At 36.4% G+C, this 20,018-nt stretch overlaps 1 protein-coding gene and 1 non-coding gene across 2 annotated transcripts; one reads left to right on the plus strand and one right to left on the minus strand.

Annotated features, from left to right (window-relative positions):
• Positions 1-945: 945 nt before the first annotated feature.
• Positions 946-1,052, plus strand: LOC141625341 (small nucleolar RNA R71). The gene has a single exon (XR_012535127.1). It is a non-coding gene; the product is annotated as a small nucleolar RNA R71 (small nucleolar RNA).
• Positions 1,053-8,642: 7,590 nt separating this feature from the next.
• Positions 8,643-9,947, minus strand: LOC141619373 (uncharacterized). Its single transcript, XM_074436393.1, has one exon. It carries the CDS (start codon positions 9,945-9,947, stop codon positions 8,643-8,645), a length of 1,305 nt encoding a protein of 434 aa, XP_074292494.1.
• Positions 9,948-20,018: the final 10,071 nt, after the last annotated feature.

Consider the following 20,018-nt stretch of genomic DNA (forward strand, 5'->3'; position numbering starts at 1 on the left):
ACTCCTTGCTTGCTACTAGTATCCATAATATTTTCATCAATTGGCCTCTTCGGCCCCTCATATCTTGTACCGCTCTCAAATGGATGGCACTAACCGTCTCATGTCTTGTGGGCGGGTTACCTTGAGGAGGTAATTGCCCTTTTTGTCTATGGGTGCTAGAATATTCTAATTGGGTCATTTGAGTCTCTAACATTTTGGTGTGGGCAAGTATGTTGTTGATGGTGATTTCTTTAGCTTGTCTATCTTTTTGCATTTGGGAGAAGAATTCTTGTTGGTTCTTTTGCATTTGGAGGACCGCTTTTTTAACATCAAAGCTTTGGTCATTGGATTGGTTGTAGGAAGATTGATTTTAATATCCTTGGCTTTGGTTGAAAAAGGGTCTTTGAGCTTGGTTTCTCATTGGAGGTGGAGTGTATGTTGGTTGAGGATTTTGAACATTTTGGCTTTTATATGAGAGATTTGGATGGAATTTGGTACTCATTATAGTAGTTGGAATAAGGGGTACCACTCTTGTATGCTTGGAAAGCATTTACTTGTTCATTTGTTCCCCTACATTCGTTTTGATCATATCCCAAGGTTCCATAACTTTCACATACTCCATTTGGGATTGAGGATGATGCGATCATAGCATTAACATGTTGTTTGGGTGATTTGGAAGCTTCATCAAGCTTAGCCATGGCCTTCTCAAACTTCAAGTTGATGGTGTCGATATGAGCACTTAGTTGAGCACCCAATTGAGTGATAGAATCTACCTCATGCTTTCCTCCTCTAGTGGCCTTTCGAGGCCTGCTATATTGGGAATTATGAACTGCCATCTCTTCGATTTTGGCCCATGTTTGGTTGTCATCAACTTCGGTAAACCTCCCATTGGATCCCATATTAAGCACATTGCGTGAGTCTTCATATAAGCCGTTCTAAAATTGTTGCACAAGGAACCACTCACTAAGTCCATGGTGTGGACAAGAACGACAAGTTTCCTTAAATCTCTCTCATGCTTCATATAATAATTCCTCATCCCTTTGCTTGAACCCGGTGATTTGGGCTCTCAACATATTTGTCTTCTCCGGAGGATAGAATTTCTTGTAGAAGGCAAGTGCTAACTTCTTCCATGAATCAATACCAAGGGTAGCCTTGTCTAGGCTTTTCAACCATTGCTTTGTGGTACCGATCAAGGAAAAAAGAAACAATACCCATCGGACATGGTCTTGAGTAACTCGGTTTGAGAAATTGCATCACAATAATCACAAAAAGTCTCCATATGTAAATGAGGATCTTCACTAGGCATCCCTCCAAATTGACTTCTCTCAACTAATTGTATGAATGCGGATTTGGCAATGAAATTACCGGTTAAATGTGGTGGTGTAGGAGTACCGTTTGGTAGGTTCTCTTCGGTTGGTACGGAATGTGATGAAAATTTAGGCATTGTAGGTTGATTTTGTGGTTGGTTTGGAATTAGGTTATCCTCTCCTTCTCTTGCAAAAGGATTAAAAAACTCAATGTTATTTGGTTGAATGTCCACAATTTCTCCAATACCTATGACTCTTGAAGTACCTCTAGCAACTCTTCTATTGTTGGTTAAGGTCCTTTCAATCTCAAAATCAATAGGTAATTAATTACCTTGTGATCTCCTAGTCATGTAAAATATCAAACAACTAGAAAACAATTAGAACAACCTTGAGGAGATTAACTTCCCCAAGGTAAATAAAGACACAACTAAACACAATTAACGAAAATCAAATCAATTGAACACCGTCCTCGGCAACGGCGCCATTTTTGGTTCTGATATTTATCGTGTTATGCTCGTCGTCAAAGCTATCAACCAAAACAATATTTATATCTCTAAAAACTACTCTTTAGTGGAGTGTTAAGTAATGGTCGGATCCCAAGGAACGGGTATTGATTTAGGATTTCAATTGTAAGTAGTTTATGTCTTAGGGTGTCACAAATTTGGGTTGAGATGAGATGTAATCTAAACTAATCAACAAGATGAATGTAAATTAATGAAAACAAAGTAAACCAATAAAAGGGGTTTGTAAACAATTGATTAAAGGCACTAGGTTGTCATGGGTTCATAAGGGAATCATGGAAGTAGATCATACAAACATGTTCTCAAATAGATACAAGCAACTTATTGTTGTGATGGAATCGAGTTAGTGTATATCTTACAATTCCTAGGAAGATTTAGGTCCCGGAGCCGAGTCGATCAAGACTTTACAACACCTACAAGTCGACTTAGTCTCTTCCTATTCAACTCTATGCATGGTCTAACAATGCTCGAGTTGATTTATATCTTACAAGCCTCATTGAAAAGATAAGAGATGGGTAAAAAATGCAAGGTTTCATAGTCTACCATTTCATCAAACATAACATGTGCATAGGTTGAAATCACAACAACCAAGCAAGTAATTATGAAAACATATTAGATTAAGCATAGACCAATTCCCATGATTACTTCCCCTAATTCCCCATTAACCCTATCTAAAGGACTATTCACTCATGATCAAGCTTAACATGCTAATAAGGTTGTCAATCATACTAACAAAGCAAAACATGATGAACAAATGACGTGGTTAACAATAATTAAGCAAAGGTAAAAAGGGATTATACCTACTTGAGATGATCCAAATAATAAATCAAAGAATAATAGAAGTAAAATTGATGATTGATGGAAGGTTGTCAATCCTCCAATAAACCCCAAATAATCTTCTAATTACCCAACTAAAACTAAGAACAATTGAGAGATTAAGGAAAGATTAAGATGTGATTAATATTGAAATGTGTATTACAACTTTGATTAAGACTAAATTAAGAGATTGATTATGATAAGATCATAATCTATCTAGTACAATAGGGTATTTATACTAAAATTAAGTACAAGGATTAGGATTACTAAGGGCTTAAAAGACGATTAAGACCCTAAGAGAAGTTTCATAATTTGCTACTCCCGAGGGACATGCGCGGATTGAGTAGTAACTCCCCAGGGACACGCGTGGATTGGCTTGAAGCATGCTTGGTCCTGTGAGGTGATCCGCTCGGGCTGACTATCTGGATGCTCGTCCTGAGCTCAGGACGCTCGGATCCTGGGACAGGGTTCTTCTCTTGTTCTTAGCTCCCAAACAATCCGTGGGGACTGTCTTGGATGCACGGATCTTTCATCATTACCCAATTCACTTCATTTATTTGCTTAGCCTTCTAGTGTTGGTCTCCTCTTCGATGCTTGGTCATTAGATGCGATCCATTTAGCTCCATTTTACTCCATAAATGCAAGGCTAGCAATCCTCTCCTACCAAGGACACAAAACCTCAAAGAATATGCAAAATGGGGAACTAAAGATAAGAAATGACCCTAATAGATGCTAGAAAGCATGGGAACGAGGTTAATTCGGGGACTAAGGCCCTGTTCTTTCTGGCTTATTTTCAGCTAACTTCAGTTCAGCTCAGCTCTATTCAGATTCGATTCAGCTCATTCGATTTATTTCAGCTCGATTCGATTCATTCATCTCACTCTATTCGATTGATTCACTCACTCAACTCCATTCGATTCGATTCAGCTCCACTAAATTCAGGCCATTTCAATTTCGAACATCTTAAACTTAATAGTTTTTATTAATATTTTTAATATTATTCATTTATTTATTTATTTTTTATTATAATTATAATTATTTTATTGTTGTTGTTGTTATTATTATTATTATTATTATTAATTTATCATTAATTAATAATCCTCATTATTGTTATCATTTTGAATATTATAGTTATTAAAATCAATAATATTCATATTAATAAAATTAATAATATTACTAATATTATTATTAATATGAATATGAATATTAATATTAATTATTAATAATATGATTAATAACATTGTTAATATTAATATTACTATTATTAATACCTAATTGGTTTTTCATATACGAACTTTAATCTTTCACATAAACTTTTTCATAAACGTTCTAGTTTGTACCCTTTTCACCTAAAACTGAACCAAATAGACTCTTGAATCAATATTTTTCCTTAAACCTTAATTTAATTGCTCAAATGATTTAAAACTTACAAGATGGATTCTAATTTATCAAATAACAAATTAATTTACTTGTTTATCAATTATTAATATTATTTGTTTAATTTTAATTAATCAATCAAATTTTATTTGTTGGTTAAAGATAAAATTAGGGCCGCCTGTCGATTTTTATTTATCTAATTAATAAAATTAGGATTATTGTTGCTTTGTGGTGGCTACCTAATCACTCACATCAGGATGATATATGGCTAGACTTTGAACAATATTCTAGCAAATCGGTGCTCTATTATTTCACCTAATAAAATTGATGGTGTACTGTGGTTCATGGTGGCTACTTAGTTAATCATTCAAATTAGTATAATTACTAGTATTAATCTTAATTTAATAATCATAGTAGTAGTAGTAGTAGTAGTAGTAGTAGTAGTAGTAGTAGTAGTAGTAGTAGTAGTAGTAGTAGTAGTAGTAGTAGTAGTAGTAGTAGTAGTAGTAGTAGTAGTAGTAGTAGTAGTAGTAGTAGTAGTAGTAATAATAATAGTAATAATAATAATAATAATAATAATAATAATAATAATAATAATAATAATAATAATAATAATAATAATAATAATAATAATAATAATAATAATAATACCGATGACGATGGCGATGACGATGACGATGACGATGACGATGACGATGACGATGACGATGACGATGACGATAATAATAATAATAATAATAATAATAATAATAATAATAATAATAATAATAATAATAATAATAATAATAATAATAATAATAATAATAATAATAATAATAATAATAATAATAATAATAATAATAATAATAATAATAATAATAATAATAATAATAATAATAATAATAATAATAATAATAATAATAATAATAATAATAATAATAATCCGCATTTTTATAATAAAAAAACAAATAATATTAATAATAATAATATTAATAATAATAATAATAATAATAATAATAATTTATTATTATTATTATAATATTTAGTATTAGAATTAATATTAATAATATTAATATTAATATTACTTTAGTTCTATTCTGCTCCAATCACTCACTCGGCTATTCAATTGATTGATTGCTCGGCTCCATTGATTGATCCAGTTTAGCTTAGCTCCATTCGATTCAGTCAGCTCGATTGATTATTCTCGCTCCATTTGATTCGTTCGGCTTAGTTATTTCACTTCATTGATTCAAAACTCTAAAAAGCCAGAAAGAACAAGGCCTAAATGTGCTCAAATATGAGTTACATCAAAAGCAAATGTAAACAATTGAACAAAAGCAAACAAACATGGCAACAAACATTTTATAAAGATGAACAATTACTAAGTAACAAAAGGAGATATAAACCATTGAATAAACAAAGCAAATAAAGAAGAGAATTATACCAACAATTAGGAGAAATTGCAACTTTGATTGAATTAAGGAATAAATTCTTCAATATCTTCAAAATACAACCCAATAACTAATTGTAAACAATTGACATTAACTATTACTAAGCTAATTTTGCTAAATAATTAATGTTGATTAAGAAAAGATTAGTGCTTTGATTAAGGAAAGATTGCATAAATTAAGGGAAAGTTTCAGATCTAGGGTTATGTGTCGAATAAAATTAGGAGAGGGGTATTTATAGTTTACAACCATTTAGGTCAAAAATTACAAGAAATTAAAAGTGCGGAAATAGGGGTCTTGGCCGGTCAACCAGCCGCCGGTCTAGGACCGGCTGAAAAGTTCCTGTATTTTTCCGTCCAAAATTAAATAGCAGCTCCATTGGGCCGGTGAACCGGCCGCCGGCTACGGACCGGCTCCTGGAAGGGCTCTCAGCCGGTGGACCGGATGCCGGTCGACCGGCCGGGAGTCCTTTTTCGCCTTCCTTCAATTTTCTTCCCTATGCTTGTTTCTTGAGGTCCTTTGCTAGCTCATTTAGTCCTCTCGGGCTCACACCCTGCAAGGAGAGACATAAAACTCGTAGAACGGGACTAAGGTTGTAAAATGCAAGCTAAAGAGGTCAAAACCGTCTAAATTGGGGACAAAATGCAAAGGGAAGAAGGGGAAATGGTACAAAATAGACACTCATCAAACATCCCCACACTTAACTCTTACTCGTCCTCGAGTAAGTAACCTAAACAGTATCAAGACCCCTATTATTATTAACCATTTGCACACTTTATTCATAATAGCCGAATCGGGTTTAGCTTCACCAGGTGCCCTTTCAACTCGCAATTTGACATTTCATGAGGGGAAATGCCCTATTGTAAGGCAAGTGAGATCTTGCAACAAAAATTTTGATTCAAAATGGTGCTTAATCACCAAATAGAGCAAGAAAATGAGCCATTCAAAAATGTAAATGCACTTGCCTCATTCAAGTGGGATTTCCACAAAAACGGGACAAAAAGGGTCGATAGTGGAGGATCCTGACTCAAGGTCTTACCGGGGTGTCAACTCCCTAATTCTAGCCCAAGTAACCAACATAGACAACACGGATGCCTAAGAAACAAATTCTAGGCGGGAAAGTTGAAGCACGTAGCCATACTCCCAAGGTTGACACGACAACTCAAGATTCGACTCCATATCAAACCTTTGACCAAGAAGGGACCTAAGTTCAACTCTCTGGGTTTCACTAGTCACTCAAATGAAAGAACGGGGTGATTTTTGTGACAACAAGCAACCAAAATCACTCTACTTATATCGACTCGCGAAGTATGCCCGCACTAATATGGTACCTTATCCAATAACCGCAAGAGAAAATGTCAAATGATGCACATGTAAGAGACAACCAGGTTGTAATGGGGCTCGGTTTTGGAGAAAAGGGGTCGGTGCAAGCATCGTTTTATGACATATGGGGCTATCGGTTGAGTAGTCATCACATGTAATCAAGTCACTAAAACCTAACCATGCAAATGAATTCTTCCTCAAAACCTGGCAAAGAGTTCCATTTCTAAAAATTAGTCAACATTTTCAAAACTAACATTCATTTTGCAAATTACAAACCCTTTATTTGACAAAAAAATTGCATATTCTTTTCTTTTTCTTTTTCACTTCATTTTTCTTTTTTTCTATTTGTTTTTTGCTTTCTTTGTTTCTTCTTTCTTTTCCTTTACTTGTATCCTCCTCAACAAAAGCAAAAGCTTGCCAAAAATTAAGCCTCATTTCTCTTTGTAACTTTTATGACCGTACACTTCCAATGAAATGACAAGGCTAATCTCAAAATGGGTGAACAAAAGGGAAACATGATCAAACGAGTGAAAAATAAGCTTATTTGGCAATGAGGGGCTACTTTATTTGAACAACATTGTCTCAACATGCACATCGACACTTCTGCAATAAGGAATGAGCACCATACCTATGCGTATTGAAATAACATACCACGTAAGGAGAACTACTCTCAAGTCCTAATCGGGACCGGTTTGATGGACCGGACATATGAAGGCTATATCCTCACATTTAAGTAGTTATATCTCACCTAGGTCGGGTCTTAGGCTCAATACGGTCTCACAAGGTGGCCGAAACTTGGTCGTTAAGCTAGACTCCCGGGTTTTGCAAGCAAAACCCTAACATGTGTCATCAAGAGGTGCGATCTACCAAGAGGGAGAAGACACGGGCAAAACAAATTATCATCATTGTCAACATATCCCCTCCACATTTAGACCCTCGATGCAAGTATTTACAAACAAGATGCAAAGTGTATGAATGCAAGCTACTCATATTGACAAACTACGTGTATGCAAGCGTGAACAAGTATATACAAGTCTATCTAAATGCAAACAAGTCCTATGACTACCACACGTAATCCACAGACACCAATTATTCCCAAAATAGGGCATCCTCAACAACAAAATCCCATCCTCCTTCATACATAAATGTAAAAGGAAAAGAACGGTAAAGGAGAAAGAAATCGGAAAAAGTATACCGAGCGGGTCTTCAATCTAATAACGTCTCAAATGCGCCCGGGTGCGTCTGTGGACTAGGTTAGACCAACATATATATACAATGCAATGTTTTTTAAATTTTTGAATTTTTATTTTATTTTTAGTCATTTTTTTGAAATTTTTATATCAAATTTACAAATATATATATACAAATATAAACAAATATACACAAAGAGGATATTTCCCTCCCCACACTTGAAATTTAGATTGTCCTCAATGGAACAAAACATAGGGAGTGAATGGGAGAAATAAGGAAACATATTTTTGAGTTTTTGCAATTTTTCGGAAATGAAAAACATATTTTTGTTGTTTTTAAATTTTTTTTTTCTCTTGAAATTAAATAACATGTTTTTTTTTTGCCTCCTCCCCATACTTATTATTTAAAACATCCAATGACAGATGAAGTGTGGTGAGAAGGCAATTTTTTAAATTAAAATAACATATTTTGGATTTTTAAAGTTTTTTCGAAAATAAAGAACATGTTTTTGTGAGATTTTCTTTTTTTTTTGGTGAAATGTAAGATATATATTATGGATCAAAAAAGATATACAAGGGTTATGTTCCAAGGAACAAGCATAAGAAAGCTAGATTACATTCATGTTACCATACAACCCCATTTCTCAACCAAATACTATCCTGAACACATATGAACTTGCCTATCTTACTCAGAATTCTCGTCTAAGCTTCAGCGATTATTCTTTCAGCTAGCTTGATGGGAGGAGTGACAACTGCATTTACCCTTACACTATTCCTTTCCAACCAGACATGATAATGACAGGAAACCCAGAGCTGACAGTGCACCAGTTGCTTCAAACCCTTTATGCTATTGCCAGTTAATGCCAAGCCTGCCATAGTAACATCAATACGAAATCCACACCACTTTTTAACTTCCTGCAAGACTCTTTGACTGTACTCACACTGGAAGAAGAGATGTGCTTGCGTTTCATCTGAACTCTCACAGATACAATAGAGTTGCTCCTGACAATAACCAAAAGATGCAAGTTTAGCTCGAGTATTAAGACCATTGTTCAGGGATATCCAAGTGATGAAGGAGTGTTTAGGGACATTCCATGTGTTCCATACAGCAGGTGCCCAATTCTGAGGAGCAGCTCTATGTCTTAGCCATTCGTAGCAGTTCCTGATAGTGAATCCATGACTATCAGGCGCCCATTGATCCTCTCCATAAGCATTCTTGACCAGTTCTTTAACTTTGCAGACATTTTTCCAAGACCAAGCCACATCAGCAGGAGGAAGATAGTCATGCCAATTCCTTCCCTTGATATGGACCTGATTTACCCATCTAATCCAAAGCCTATCAGCTTTACGGTACAACCAGTCTACTAACTTTGCAACAGAAGCAATGTTCCAGGTAGCAGTTCTTTTAATCCCAAATCCACCTTCTTCTTTGGGAAGAGTGACCCTATCCCAACCTACAGATGGTACTCTATGATAGTCAGCTGCCCCATCCCAGAGGTAGTTCCTGCAAACTGTCTCAATGCGCTTCACAATACATTTTGGAATAAGGAATATGCCTGACCAATAGTTATGAAGAGTATTCAGCACAGAGCTCACCAATACAAGTCTGCCTGCATGAGACAAATTCTTAGCACCCAAACTACGGATTCTGTTAACCATCTTCTCCACCAGTATGTTGCATTCAATTTTAGTCAATCTGGTAGCTTGAACAGGGACCCCCAGGTATCCAAATGGCATAGAACCTTCAATAAACCCTGTGACCTGCCTTGTGTCATCTTTAATAGCTTGAGTAACTCTACTATAGTATACCTCAGATTTGGAACTATTCATGGATAGTCCAGAAGCTTTAGAGAAGGAGGAGAAAGCTCTCATCATCAACATTATAGATTGGACATTACCCTTACAAAACATCAACAAGTCATCAGCAAACATAAGGTGATTCAATTTGATATTCTTGCAAAGAGGATGGTACTGGAAAGGCCACATATCAGTAGCATATTGCAGCATTCTGGTTAAATACTCCATACACAAGGCAAAGATAAGAGGTGAAATGCATGAGCTATCCTATATGCAATATGGAAGATACGATGCAAATTACTCTATATGAATGCAATTTCTATATGTGACAATATTTTGCAAAATTGAAATCTAATGCAAGCTTATATGAATGCAACTAAATGAGTAATTATGCTAAGTATATTATAAATTATCTAAATGCATACGAGAAAATAAATATGAATGAGAGAGTTTGGATTAGAGGGATCATACTTGTGTTTTGGATTTTCAAGTAGGGAGCAAAATACAAGGCTCAATCGAGATCCGAGCCATAATCCACGCGTTCCTCATCCTCTTGTTCATCATCATCAACAAATTTTCCTTTCCCACGGCCTCCATCATAAAAGCCGCCAAAACCTTGGTATCCACCATCACCATGTCCACGATTTCCTCCATACCTACTATCAACATCATATCCACTACCTTCTTCAGCATAGCCACTATCATGATCAACATACCCACTTCTGCCATAGCCATTACCACTTCCACCAAAGCCACTACCTTCTACATCAAAGCCACTACCACTTCCACCATAGCCACTGATAGGCTATCGCACACCTATGCAAAGATAAATTCCCTAAATACAAATAAATGTAGTAATAGGGGTCGAACCACAAGGAAACGGAAGTTTGCTAAACAAGTTGCTACGGATTGAATTCTATCGAGGTCGGTTTATCGGTTGTTGGTTGGTTGGTTGGTTGGTTGGTTGGTTATGCAAATAAAATGAAGACAATAATAAAGAAATAGTCTAGGGAGGTCGGGTCACACATGCAAATTATGTAAATGCTTAAATTAAACATAGGAGTTGATAAATCATTAATTGTTTAGGCTTAGAGACACCCACCTCACGATATTAGTGTCAACCATAGACCGGGTCCTAGAGAAACTCTCATTTATGACTAGGTCGTCCTACTACACATGCTTAGTCTAATCCGATTCCGTGCCTCTCGACTTATAGAACGAATTAACAAACTTAATCAATGAATAAGGCCTTTAAACAAAGATTAAATGTGATGATACAAACATCTGATAGAAACAATGAAACGATATTATAACATCCTTGTTCAACGATTGCAAGAACTACTTATGCATGGTTTCCCTTATTCCCTAGACAATTGAATTACTTATGCATAATGAAAACTAATCTAATGACAAATGAAATGATAAAGATAAACATACTAAGGAGTAACAAAATAATACTAGAAATGAAATTACCTTGACAATGGAAATAGAACTTGAATATAGAAGAACAAATACTTGAAATGGAAATTGTAAATGAACTTGTAGTATAAATTGAAATGCTTTAAAGAAATTGTTTATAACATAAAGGAAATGATAAAGGGAAACTTAATCTAAACTAAGAACTAAAATGAGAGTATAAAAGTGGTGTAGAAGGTATGTAAGAAGTGTCTAAGAGATCCAGGATCAACACCCTTTAAATAGGAGTGAAGGGAGTAACGTAAACAATCAAGAGGGGGCTAACCCCGCTCGGGGTCGTGATGTTTCTAGCTTTTTCTCTTTAATCCGTGATTAGTTAGCATAAGAATCCAATATTGATGTTTAATGCCTTGTTTAATCACCCGGTTAAGCTCTTCAATTGGCATCCTAAGCTCACTAAGCATCCAATGTTTCCACCTTAGTTGGACTTCAAATCTTGGGCTTGACTTTGCATAAGACTTTATTTTGCATTTTCATTATAATCCATATCTTTATGCATGCAAATCCATGTAGCACTTCAATGTTGGTCCAACTCATGCTCCACACTTAGTCTTGTATACTAGCTCTTGCAAATTTGTTAGAAATAAGCTCCTAAAAACTCAAGTTCCTACAAAATGTGACAAACCATGCAAAGACAACTAGAACACAATATTAGCTCATAAAACCACTAGATTAGTGCAAATGACATATATATTAGAGCTAAAGTAGGGGGTTAAAATGTATAGAAAATGGACTTATCAGCCACCGTGATCTTCATAACCACCTTGATTTCCTTGACCACCATATAAAGCATCAACATCGATGGTGGGGTTGTGCCCTCCCGAACCCGACCCCCCTTGGTCATGATACCCCGCTCTGGAACCACCATAATCGCCTCCAAGGTTGTAGTCATACCCTCCAATAGTTTGGAAGGAAAGGGCACTATAGTAGTCGGGTCGTAAGTTAAGCCCTCCATGAACACCCGGACGGGTGTACCTTCCGTTTGGCAAGTTGAAGCACGAAGGAAAAGGGCCATCGGGCGGTACCATGCTATGTGAAGCATAGTCTTCATAGACCGGGTAGTTTCCTAAGGCTTGGTCCACATAAAACCTATCAATCTTTTGGTGGGCACGGCCCAAAGAGTCGTCGACTTGCTCAAAGCGGGAGTCAACGTGGGTGCGAAAGTCATCAAGTGAGGTTTGCACCTTCCCGATCCCGAGGTTCATACGCTCCATAAGCTCAATAACTCGGGGATCCATGGTTTGGTCTTGAGGTGGTTGGCCAGATGTAGAGGTACCGGTATTAGGAGGGGCATCATAGGTGAAACATGATTGGGTTGGCCCTTGGGCATTTCTTCCGTAAGAGAGAGCACTACGGGCTAGTTGTCAGGTCATTGGTGTTAGATTCATTAATCACATTAATTTACATATTCATATATGAATTAATTTATTTAGTCATAAAATAAATGTTAGATCTTATGCATGCAAACTAAAACTGGATAAGAGAAGAAATCGTCTTTCTTACTTTGGGATTTCGGATATAAGGGCACCAACAAGATCTCCTTCTTGTTAGTTCTTGAGCTTCCTTATAATGGATGAACAAAAGGTCCAAAATAGAACCTCTCCCAAAAGTGAATACCCAAGGAAACCTCTTAATAACTAATATTCCCTCCTAGTCTGAGTGTTGGTTCCTCTTTCCATTTTCATGCTAGTCGGGTGTTGGTTCCTCTTTCCTTTTTTGGTAAGTTTTGTGTGGTCCAAATTCAATTCCATGTGGGGTAGGGTGTTTTGTGTGGTCCAAATTCACTTCCATAATTTTGGTGGTCAAACCAACACTCAGACTAGGAGGGAGTATTATTTTGTACTAGAAATAATACAACTTAAAATTTGACACAAAATAAATTGTATTTCTCTAAAAGTTTCATAAGATGTAGAGAGAATAGTTATTTCTTACACTAGAAATTTTTATAATCAAAAATGAATGAATAATGGAGAGGAAAAACCCTTGGCTTTTTACCATGCAAAACCGGTTGGAGGGGAGGAGAGTGCCCAATGCATGAGCTAGTTTTTCTACCCAAGAAAGAATAGGTATGCAATGTTAGAAATCTATATCTCATTACTAGGCATATTCATATATGTGATGATTTAATTTAGTCATAAAATTAAATGTTGATCTTATGCATGCAAACAATAAAAGGAATAAGAAAGAAATCATCATCTTACATTGAAGATTTCGGATTATTTGGGCACAAGTGAGTTCTTCTACTCACTTGTTCTTGAGCTTCCTTAAGTGGATGAACAAGGATTCAAGTAGAGAATCCTTCCCAAGGATTAATACCCAAAGTAACAACTTAATAAAATTAATATTATTATTACTAGAACAATATTAATTTTGTATAAAATTGACCAAAATATTATTTTGTTCCCTCAATATTTCGGTTAAGAGAAAGGGAGAAAGAGGAAGATTTTATCTCACTAAAAACTCTTATTTTAGTTGTATGTTGAAAATGAATAATACACTAATGTTTTTTTAGGTAGTGTATATGGTAAAAATTAAGGAGAAAAACCCATGGTTTTCTCCTCTTAAAACCGGGTGGAATGGGGAAGGAAATGGCCAATGCATGCACAAGGTTGTCTTCACAAGAGCAAGTAGGGTTGCATGGCTAGGTTTAGGAAGAAATGATTATGTTTACCACTAACATAATAAACATAATATATTCCTAATATCACCCCTAATTTCGGTCATTTAGAGATAAAATGGATTCCATTTTATCTTTGTCAATTTGTCAATTTGTCACATGTCACATGTCATGTAAAAATATTATGTATTTTTTAACACATTAAAAATCAACGCATTAATAAAAATACGTCATATACAAAATTGACTTAGTAATTCATAATTACTTGTACCAAAATATTTTACCAAATATAAATCACAACATCTTGTATTTATAATAAATTTATTCATTCAAATGCAATTGTTTCCTTAAACAATAATTTCATCTAAGTAATAAAACAATTCGATTACTTAGACCCTATCTTATTTAATCAAATTACAATGAGACACGTAAATATTACTTCCAAAATCGTCCGTCAATTTTAAGTAATTTAATTAACCCGTATCGTCATACGATCAATTAAATGATCAATTAAGAGTGTTACCCTTTAGGTATGACCTAAGGGGATCAACTGATCACCACCGTCTCACGACAGTAATGTCAAACTCTAGTCAGCCAATCATTACCGATATGTGTGGACCAGTAAAATATTACTTCCCAATTGTATTCTTTAAAATGAGACTTAAACATGTGATCATCATGATCAACAGTTGTGATCGCATCATTGTCGGAGGACACATATTCCAACAATCTCCCACTTGTCCTCGACAAGTGTGCGTCACCAATTCTCTTGTCCTATTACTATCTCCCACTCAATGCAAAGTGTCTTTCAGGTCGTACTTGCAAGTGATCATATCGAGAGTGGTTTCCTCGATCTGGAGAATAACTGATTGACCGGATTTATCTACCATGGATATCTTCCGAGCGTGGCCACGCATTTCCAGTTCATTACTCCTCGAGTGGCCCTGAGATATTGTTATAACCCTGACTAGGGGTGGACAATTCATATCACACTCATTCCCTTCGACTAGCCACAGCCATCATAACCCAAAATATGCCCATTTGACCCCATTTACGAAGGTCGTAGTAACACAAATCAAAGTTAATCTGAAACTGTGTCATCTTAGGCGAATAGTCTTTAGTCAAAAGAATCGACTCATTAGAATACTATAGTAGCTCTCGCCATGACCAGGCTATATAAATTTGCCAGAACTCTATAAGCGGTCATAAGGCCCGACAAAGTGTTCCTAACAGTCTGCCTATGTGATCGACTAGTCATTCTCATATGACTCCATAGCACTTGAACTTGTCATCAATCGCATCACGCTCTAGTCACTTCGAGACATCACCTCATGTAAGCAACTATGGGCGAATACAATGCTAATCTGTGTTCACTTTAACGGGGTTCAATTGTCTCTACAACCCGTTTGGATGTAACAAAGTATAAGGTGAGTTAATAATAACTCAAACGACAAATGTTGACATCACATCTGGGTAGTCAATACGGTATTACAACCTTGTGATGCATATCGTAAGTGTGTAAACACTTGTTGATTGTGATAGAAGTTTTTGACATACCATTTGTCCATGTGTTCAAACTTCTTTTATCGCATTTCCCTTTACGTTCATGTTATCTCTCATAGCATGAACCTCACCAAGTACACATATAAGTTCCCAACCTCAGTTTGGGTTCTTTATCTTGAAAGAACTTCCCTGTTGATTATCACATAACCAATGAATTTGTGGTGAATGATATAACTTGCACTGATCAAGTACTCCACCCACTCACAATGCACTAGGTAAATGTTTTGTAGAGTCTTGTAACAATTTTCAAGATGATTAGCCTAGCACTTCTCACAAGTCCTAGCATATTAGCAAATATTAGTTTTGAGTAACTTCTTACTTCAACTAAGTATCTTTCCTAACCTTTTATTTCTCCTTTTAGCTTGAAAAGCTTAGGATTTTCATAAATCCTTACGCGTGTTCGAACTTTAATATGTGCAACCCTTGACACATAACAGAGTGTTCTGTCCAACACTGAAATCACTCATCGGATTCTCCTCGAGAATTCATGACGATTCTTCTATGGCTTGCCAATGATCCATCATGCTCTTATGCATATGATCCATTATTGGACATGTGCATGATTATTCTAATGGCGGAAACATTAGTAACTAATAATCATGTGATCAACCATTCTTAGGTTCAATGAATGACCATGACTACTAATGGTAATTCCATTTTCATCGACATGAATAACCTATGTTTCTCGTTGATTCGATGTGTATATCTCAATACCTATCCAACATCTCATGATGTGATTGGATTCATCATAGTCCATTTTCATCCAGAATTGAAAACTCAAATACTTCTTTGTAAAAGAAGGTATTAGCTCGTCATTCTCAATGAGTAATGAGTTATAAACTTTTACAAGATGATTGCTCCCACTAAATTCCATGTCTTCACATGATAATTTTCAACTCCCACTTAATTCCACATGTTTCGCTATTGACTACTCAATTGAAACATTTCAAGAATTGAAATGTATTTTTCTTTGCCAAGTTATTAAGATAAAACCATATATGTTCCTAGCATATCCTTTCAAAATACCTATTTTGAAAAAGTTTCAATCTTAACCTTATCGAAAGAGATTTTAATCTCTAACTCATTCATTTTAAAATGATGCGTAGCAATGTCATTGTTTAAATATGAATAATATCTAATATACGTCCTTTTCAAAATACTCTTTTCGGAAAGAGGTTTAACCATATCATTTTCATAATGAGGTTAAGTAATGACATTAGCGTGGTTAACAATTAACTTAGCTCTTGTGTATATCGGCATATCAACATTTATTTTCTAGGATGCAACTTTGAATCATTTAGGCTCTTAAGTAAATATCAATATTGATACTACTGGTCAAATGTTGTTCATAAACTTAGTCAAAACTTATAGTTAAGACTTTAAATTAGTCATTCTCATTCCAAAACTTTCTTTTGGTCTTCTCGTGTAGTTATCTTGAGAACATATTCTTTTGATTACTTCACTTGGTCTCTTTTGTCATGTAGATATCATCTATTCGAGACCATAGATCTCATCTATTCGAGTATACTATCTGTATAGGTATACAAATCATTGTTTCTTGCGTAGATCTCATTTACACAAGTACACAAATTTTGCTTGGTGTTCTTTGTGTCTTTATTTTCTCCCACTCTATCTTTAGAATGAATACACTAGAGATTCAAAGATAGCTTATGAGACACAAATAATGATTTTTGAAGTATAAGGAGGAATATCTCATAGGTTGACTAATTGTTTTAGATTTGATAAGTGTACTTGGTGATTAACATTCCTTTAAGAGAGTTCATCAACTCAATGCCACTTTATAATTGATCATATACAAGCCTTAAGCTTGTGGACATATAATGAATCCCATCATTATAGTTGTCTATTAGATCACTTTAAGTGAATGATCATATGTTTCTATGAGCAAGCGGATAAAGACGAATTTTAGAACAAGGATAAAAACGATAAAACGGGTGACTTGGGTTGCAAACCAAGCCACCATTATCCAAAATACAACCATTATCCAAAATACATTTCCATGTCGAACACGGAAATCAAAAGGTTCTAAAATCCGAAACATAATTAAAATAAGAAAATAAAAAGCGAAGCTTCATAGAAGTTATTCCTAACTTCTTGATGGTTTCTCAAGCTTGCTTTTCTTTTCCCTTGTCCTTGCTTGGTGGAGGCCCTATTTACAATAAAAAGGGGATAAATTATCACAACTTTATATCACAATACCATAGTTGAATTAGAAACATAAAAGAAAGGATAGTCATTTACCTACAAGAGTGATCTTTCCAGACTTAATGTCACCAAGGTATTTGGAACAATTTCTTTTCCAATGTCCAACACCATTACAATAATGGCATTTATCAAGAGGACCCTTCTTGATTTTGGAAGTGCTAGCTTCATAAGACTCAGCTTTGGTGAAAGTGGGAGCATGCTTCTTACTTTTCTTCCCATTCTTCTTGAACTTCCCCTTGCTTTTGGTGCTAATGTTAAGCACATCCTTAGGTGGGTTAACATTTAACCCCATGTCTCTTTCGGCTTGTACAAGTAACTTGTGCAACTCTTCAAGAGACACGTCCTTGTCTTGCATGTTAAAATTCACCCGGAATTGAACATACGCTTTGACTTTGGATAAGGAGTGTAGAATCCTATCTACAATGAGTTCTTTGGGGATTTCAACTTTTTGAATCTTCAAAGTCTCGACTAGCTCCATTAATTTGAGCACGTGAGGGCTAACCTTTTGGCCCTCTTTGAAGTCGAGATCAAAGAATGCCGCGGCCGCCTCATATTGGACGATCCACGGAGTTTGTGAAAACATTGTCACAAGCTTGGAATAGATTTCATTAGCGGTGCCCATCTTAAAGGCTCTCCTTTGGAGATTCGCCTCTGTAACATTTCGTGTTTATGTAGTCTAGTAGTGTGTTTGACCGTGTTAGTTATACGAGATGTCTTTTATATTTTCGTATGACATGTTTGGTACGGGAGCGAACTTCGGGACGAAGTTCTTTTTAAGGGGGGAAGACTGTAATACCCCGTATTTTATTATCGTTTGGGCGAGTTTTATTATTTAATGGTGACGTAAAGGTAATGATAAAAGCGTAAAAATAATTGTTTAATTTATATCGCGAGATGAGTCGGGTTTATAATTGAGTGGCATTTTTGGGTCGAGGGGTCATAACCCATTTACCCACTTATTACCCATTTACCCACCTACCATTTTACCTCACCAAACCCTAAAAACAAACCCTAATACACCTTTAAAACCCTATTCCCCTCCCTACCGTCATTTTGACATCACAAACATCAACCCCTTTTTCCTTTCACGTTCAAGCATTATACACGGCCAAAGAGAGCACGCCGGTGAGTGTGGAGGGAGTAGGGTCTGCCAAGAGTCCAGGGGAGTCGTTGCTAGGGGTCGAGGGCGGTTGTACTGGTCGGAAAAGCTCAGGTCGACGGCCGTCACAGGTAAGGTTCCCTGTTTTCATTTCTGTCACACTGTTTTGTTTCGAGTTGTGCGTCTTTTAGGGACTGTTGTGGTGGTCGTGGGGTTGTGGGATGTGTTGCTGGTGTAGAGTCGAGTCGGGTGGTGGTGGTTAGAGTGGTGGTCATCGCTGGTGGTGGTTGCAGTGGTGGTGTTTAGGTGTCGGGGTTGGTGGGCGTTTTGGTTGCATTTCAGACATAGGGTAAAGGGGTGGCACCACCGTGGACTCGGGGGAGGTCGAATCGGTGGTGCCACGTGTGTCAGAGTCGCCGTGCGACGGTGGTGGCAATGGTGGTGGTTGGTAAGGTGGCAGGGGAGTGTCGTGGTGGCTGTCGGGTTAAAAAAATTCATGGCGTTTTGGTGGCGGCTGGGTGTGAACAGGGGGTGTTGGTGGTGGTGGCTCTGACCGCCGGCGTGGGTCGACCACGTTGGTGGTGGTGGGAGGTGACCAGGCCAGACCTGGTGTCAGGCCTGGTGGTCGGCGGTGAGGGTTGGTGGCTGACGGGGAGAGTTGAGGCGGGTTGAAGAGGGGGTGTTTGGAAGTCGGGTTGGATTCTTGTATTTTGGGTCTTTTGTTGCGATTTTTATTTTAATGAGTCGGGAATATGTATATTTCCATTATTTACATTATTAGTTTAATTATTGAGATAATATTAAGTTGCGGTGACGGAATAATGTATTTAAGTTTTGAGTCGGGATTCTATTTCGGGAAGGTTACTATTTTTAGTAACCTGTTATTTTAGGAAACTTTCTATTTTGGGTAACTTATATTTTTAGTAATTTCTAAATTGGGGAAGTTTCTACTTATGGTAACTTTTGATTATGGGAACGGGATTAGTAAGAGAATTAATTATGTTATATATATATATGTTTAGGTGGCGAGTTTCGGGTGGAGTACTTCTGATCTGCAGTTAGCTTATCACCGCTATTTGAGGTAGGGGAATACACTGGACTTGATATAATACTATGTGACTGGATTGACTAAATCGGTGGTTTACATGTTATAATATGATTGCCTGATTTCTTTTCGTTAAGTACTATTGTTGAACTGCTGTTTTATTATCACATTGGAGTTGGTGGAGGTGGTGATGATGACATTGTGATAAGGCCGGGCGGGTTCTGCGGCAGACTTGCCCTGGTGTCCTCAACGGAG

This window comes from Silene latifolia, chromosome X (assembly GCF_048544455.1).
Source record: "Silene latifolia isolate original U9 population chromosome X, ASM4854445v1, whole genome shotgun sequence".
In the NCBI taxonomy this organism is placed as follows: Eukaryota; Viridiplantae; Streptophyta; class Magnoliopsida; order Caryophyllales; family Caryophyllaceae; genus Silene; species Silene latifolia.

What these genes read in the sequence shown, in the direction of transcription:
- LOC141619373 (XM_074436393.1), bottom strand. Translation starts at nt 9,947, where the DNA reads ATGCTGCAATATGCTACTGATATGTGGCCTTTCCAGTACCATCCTCTT.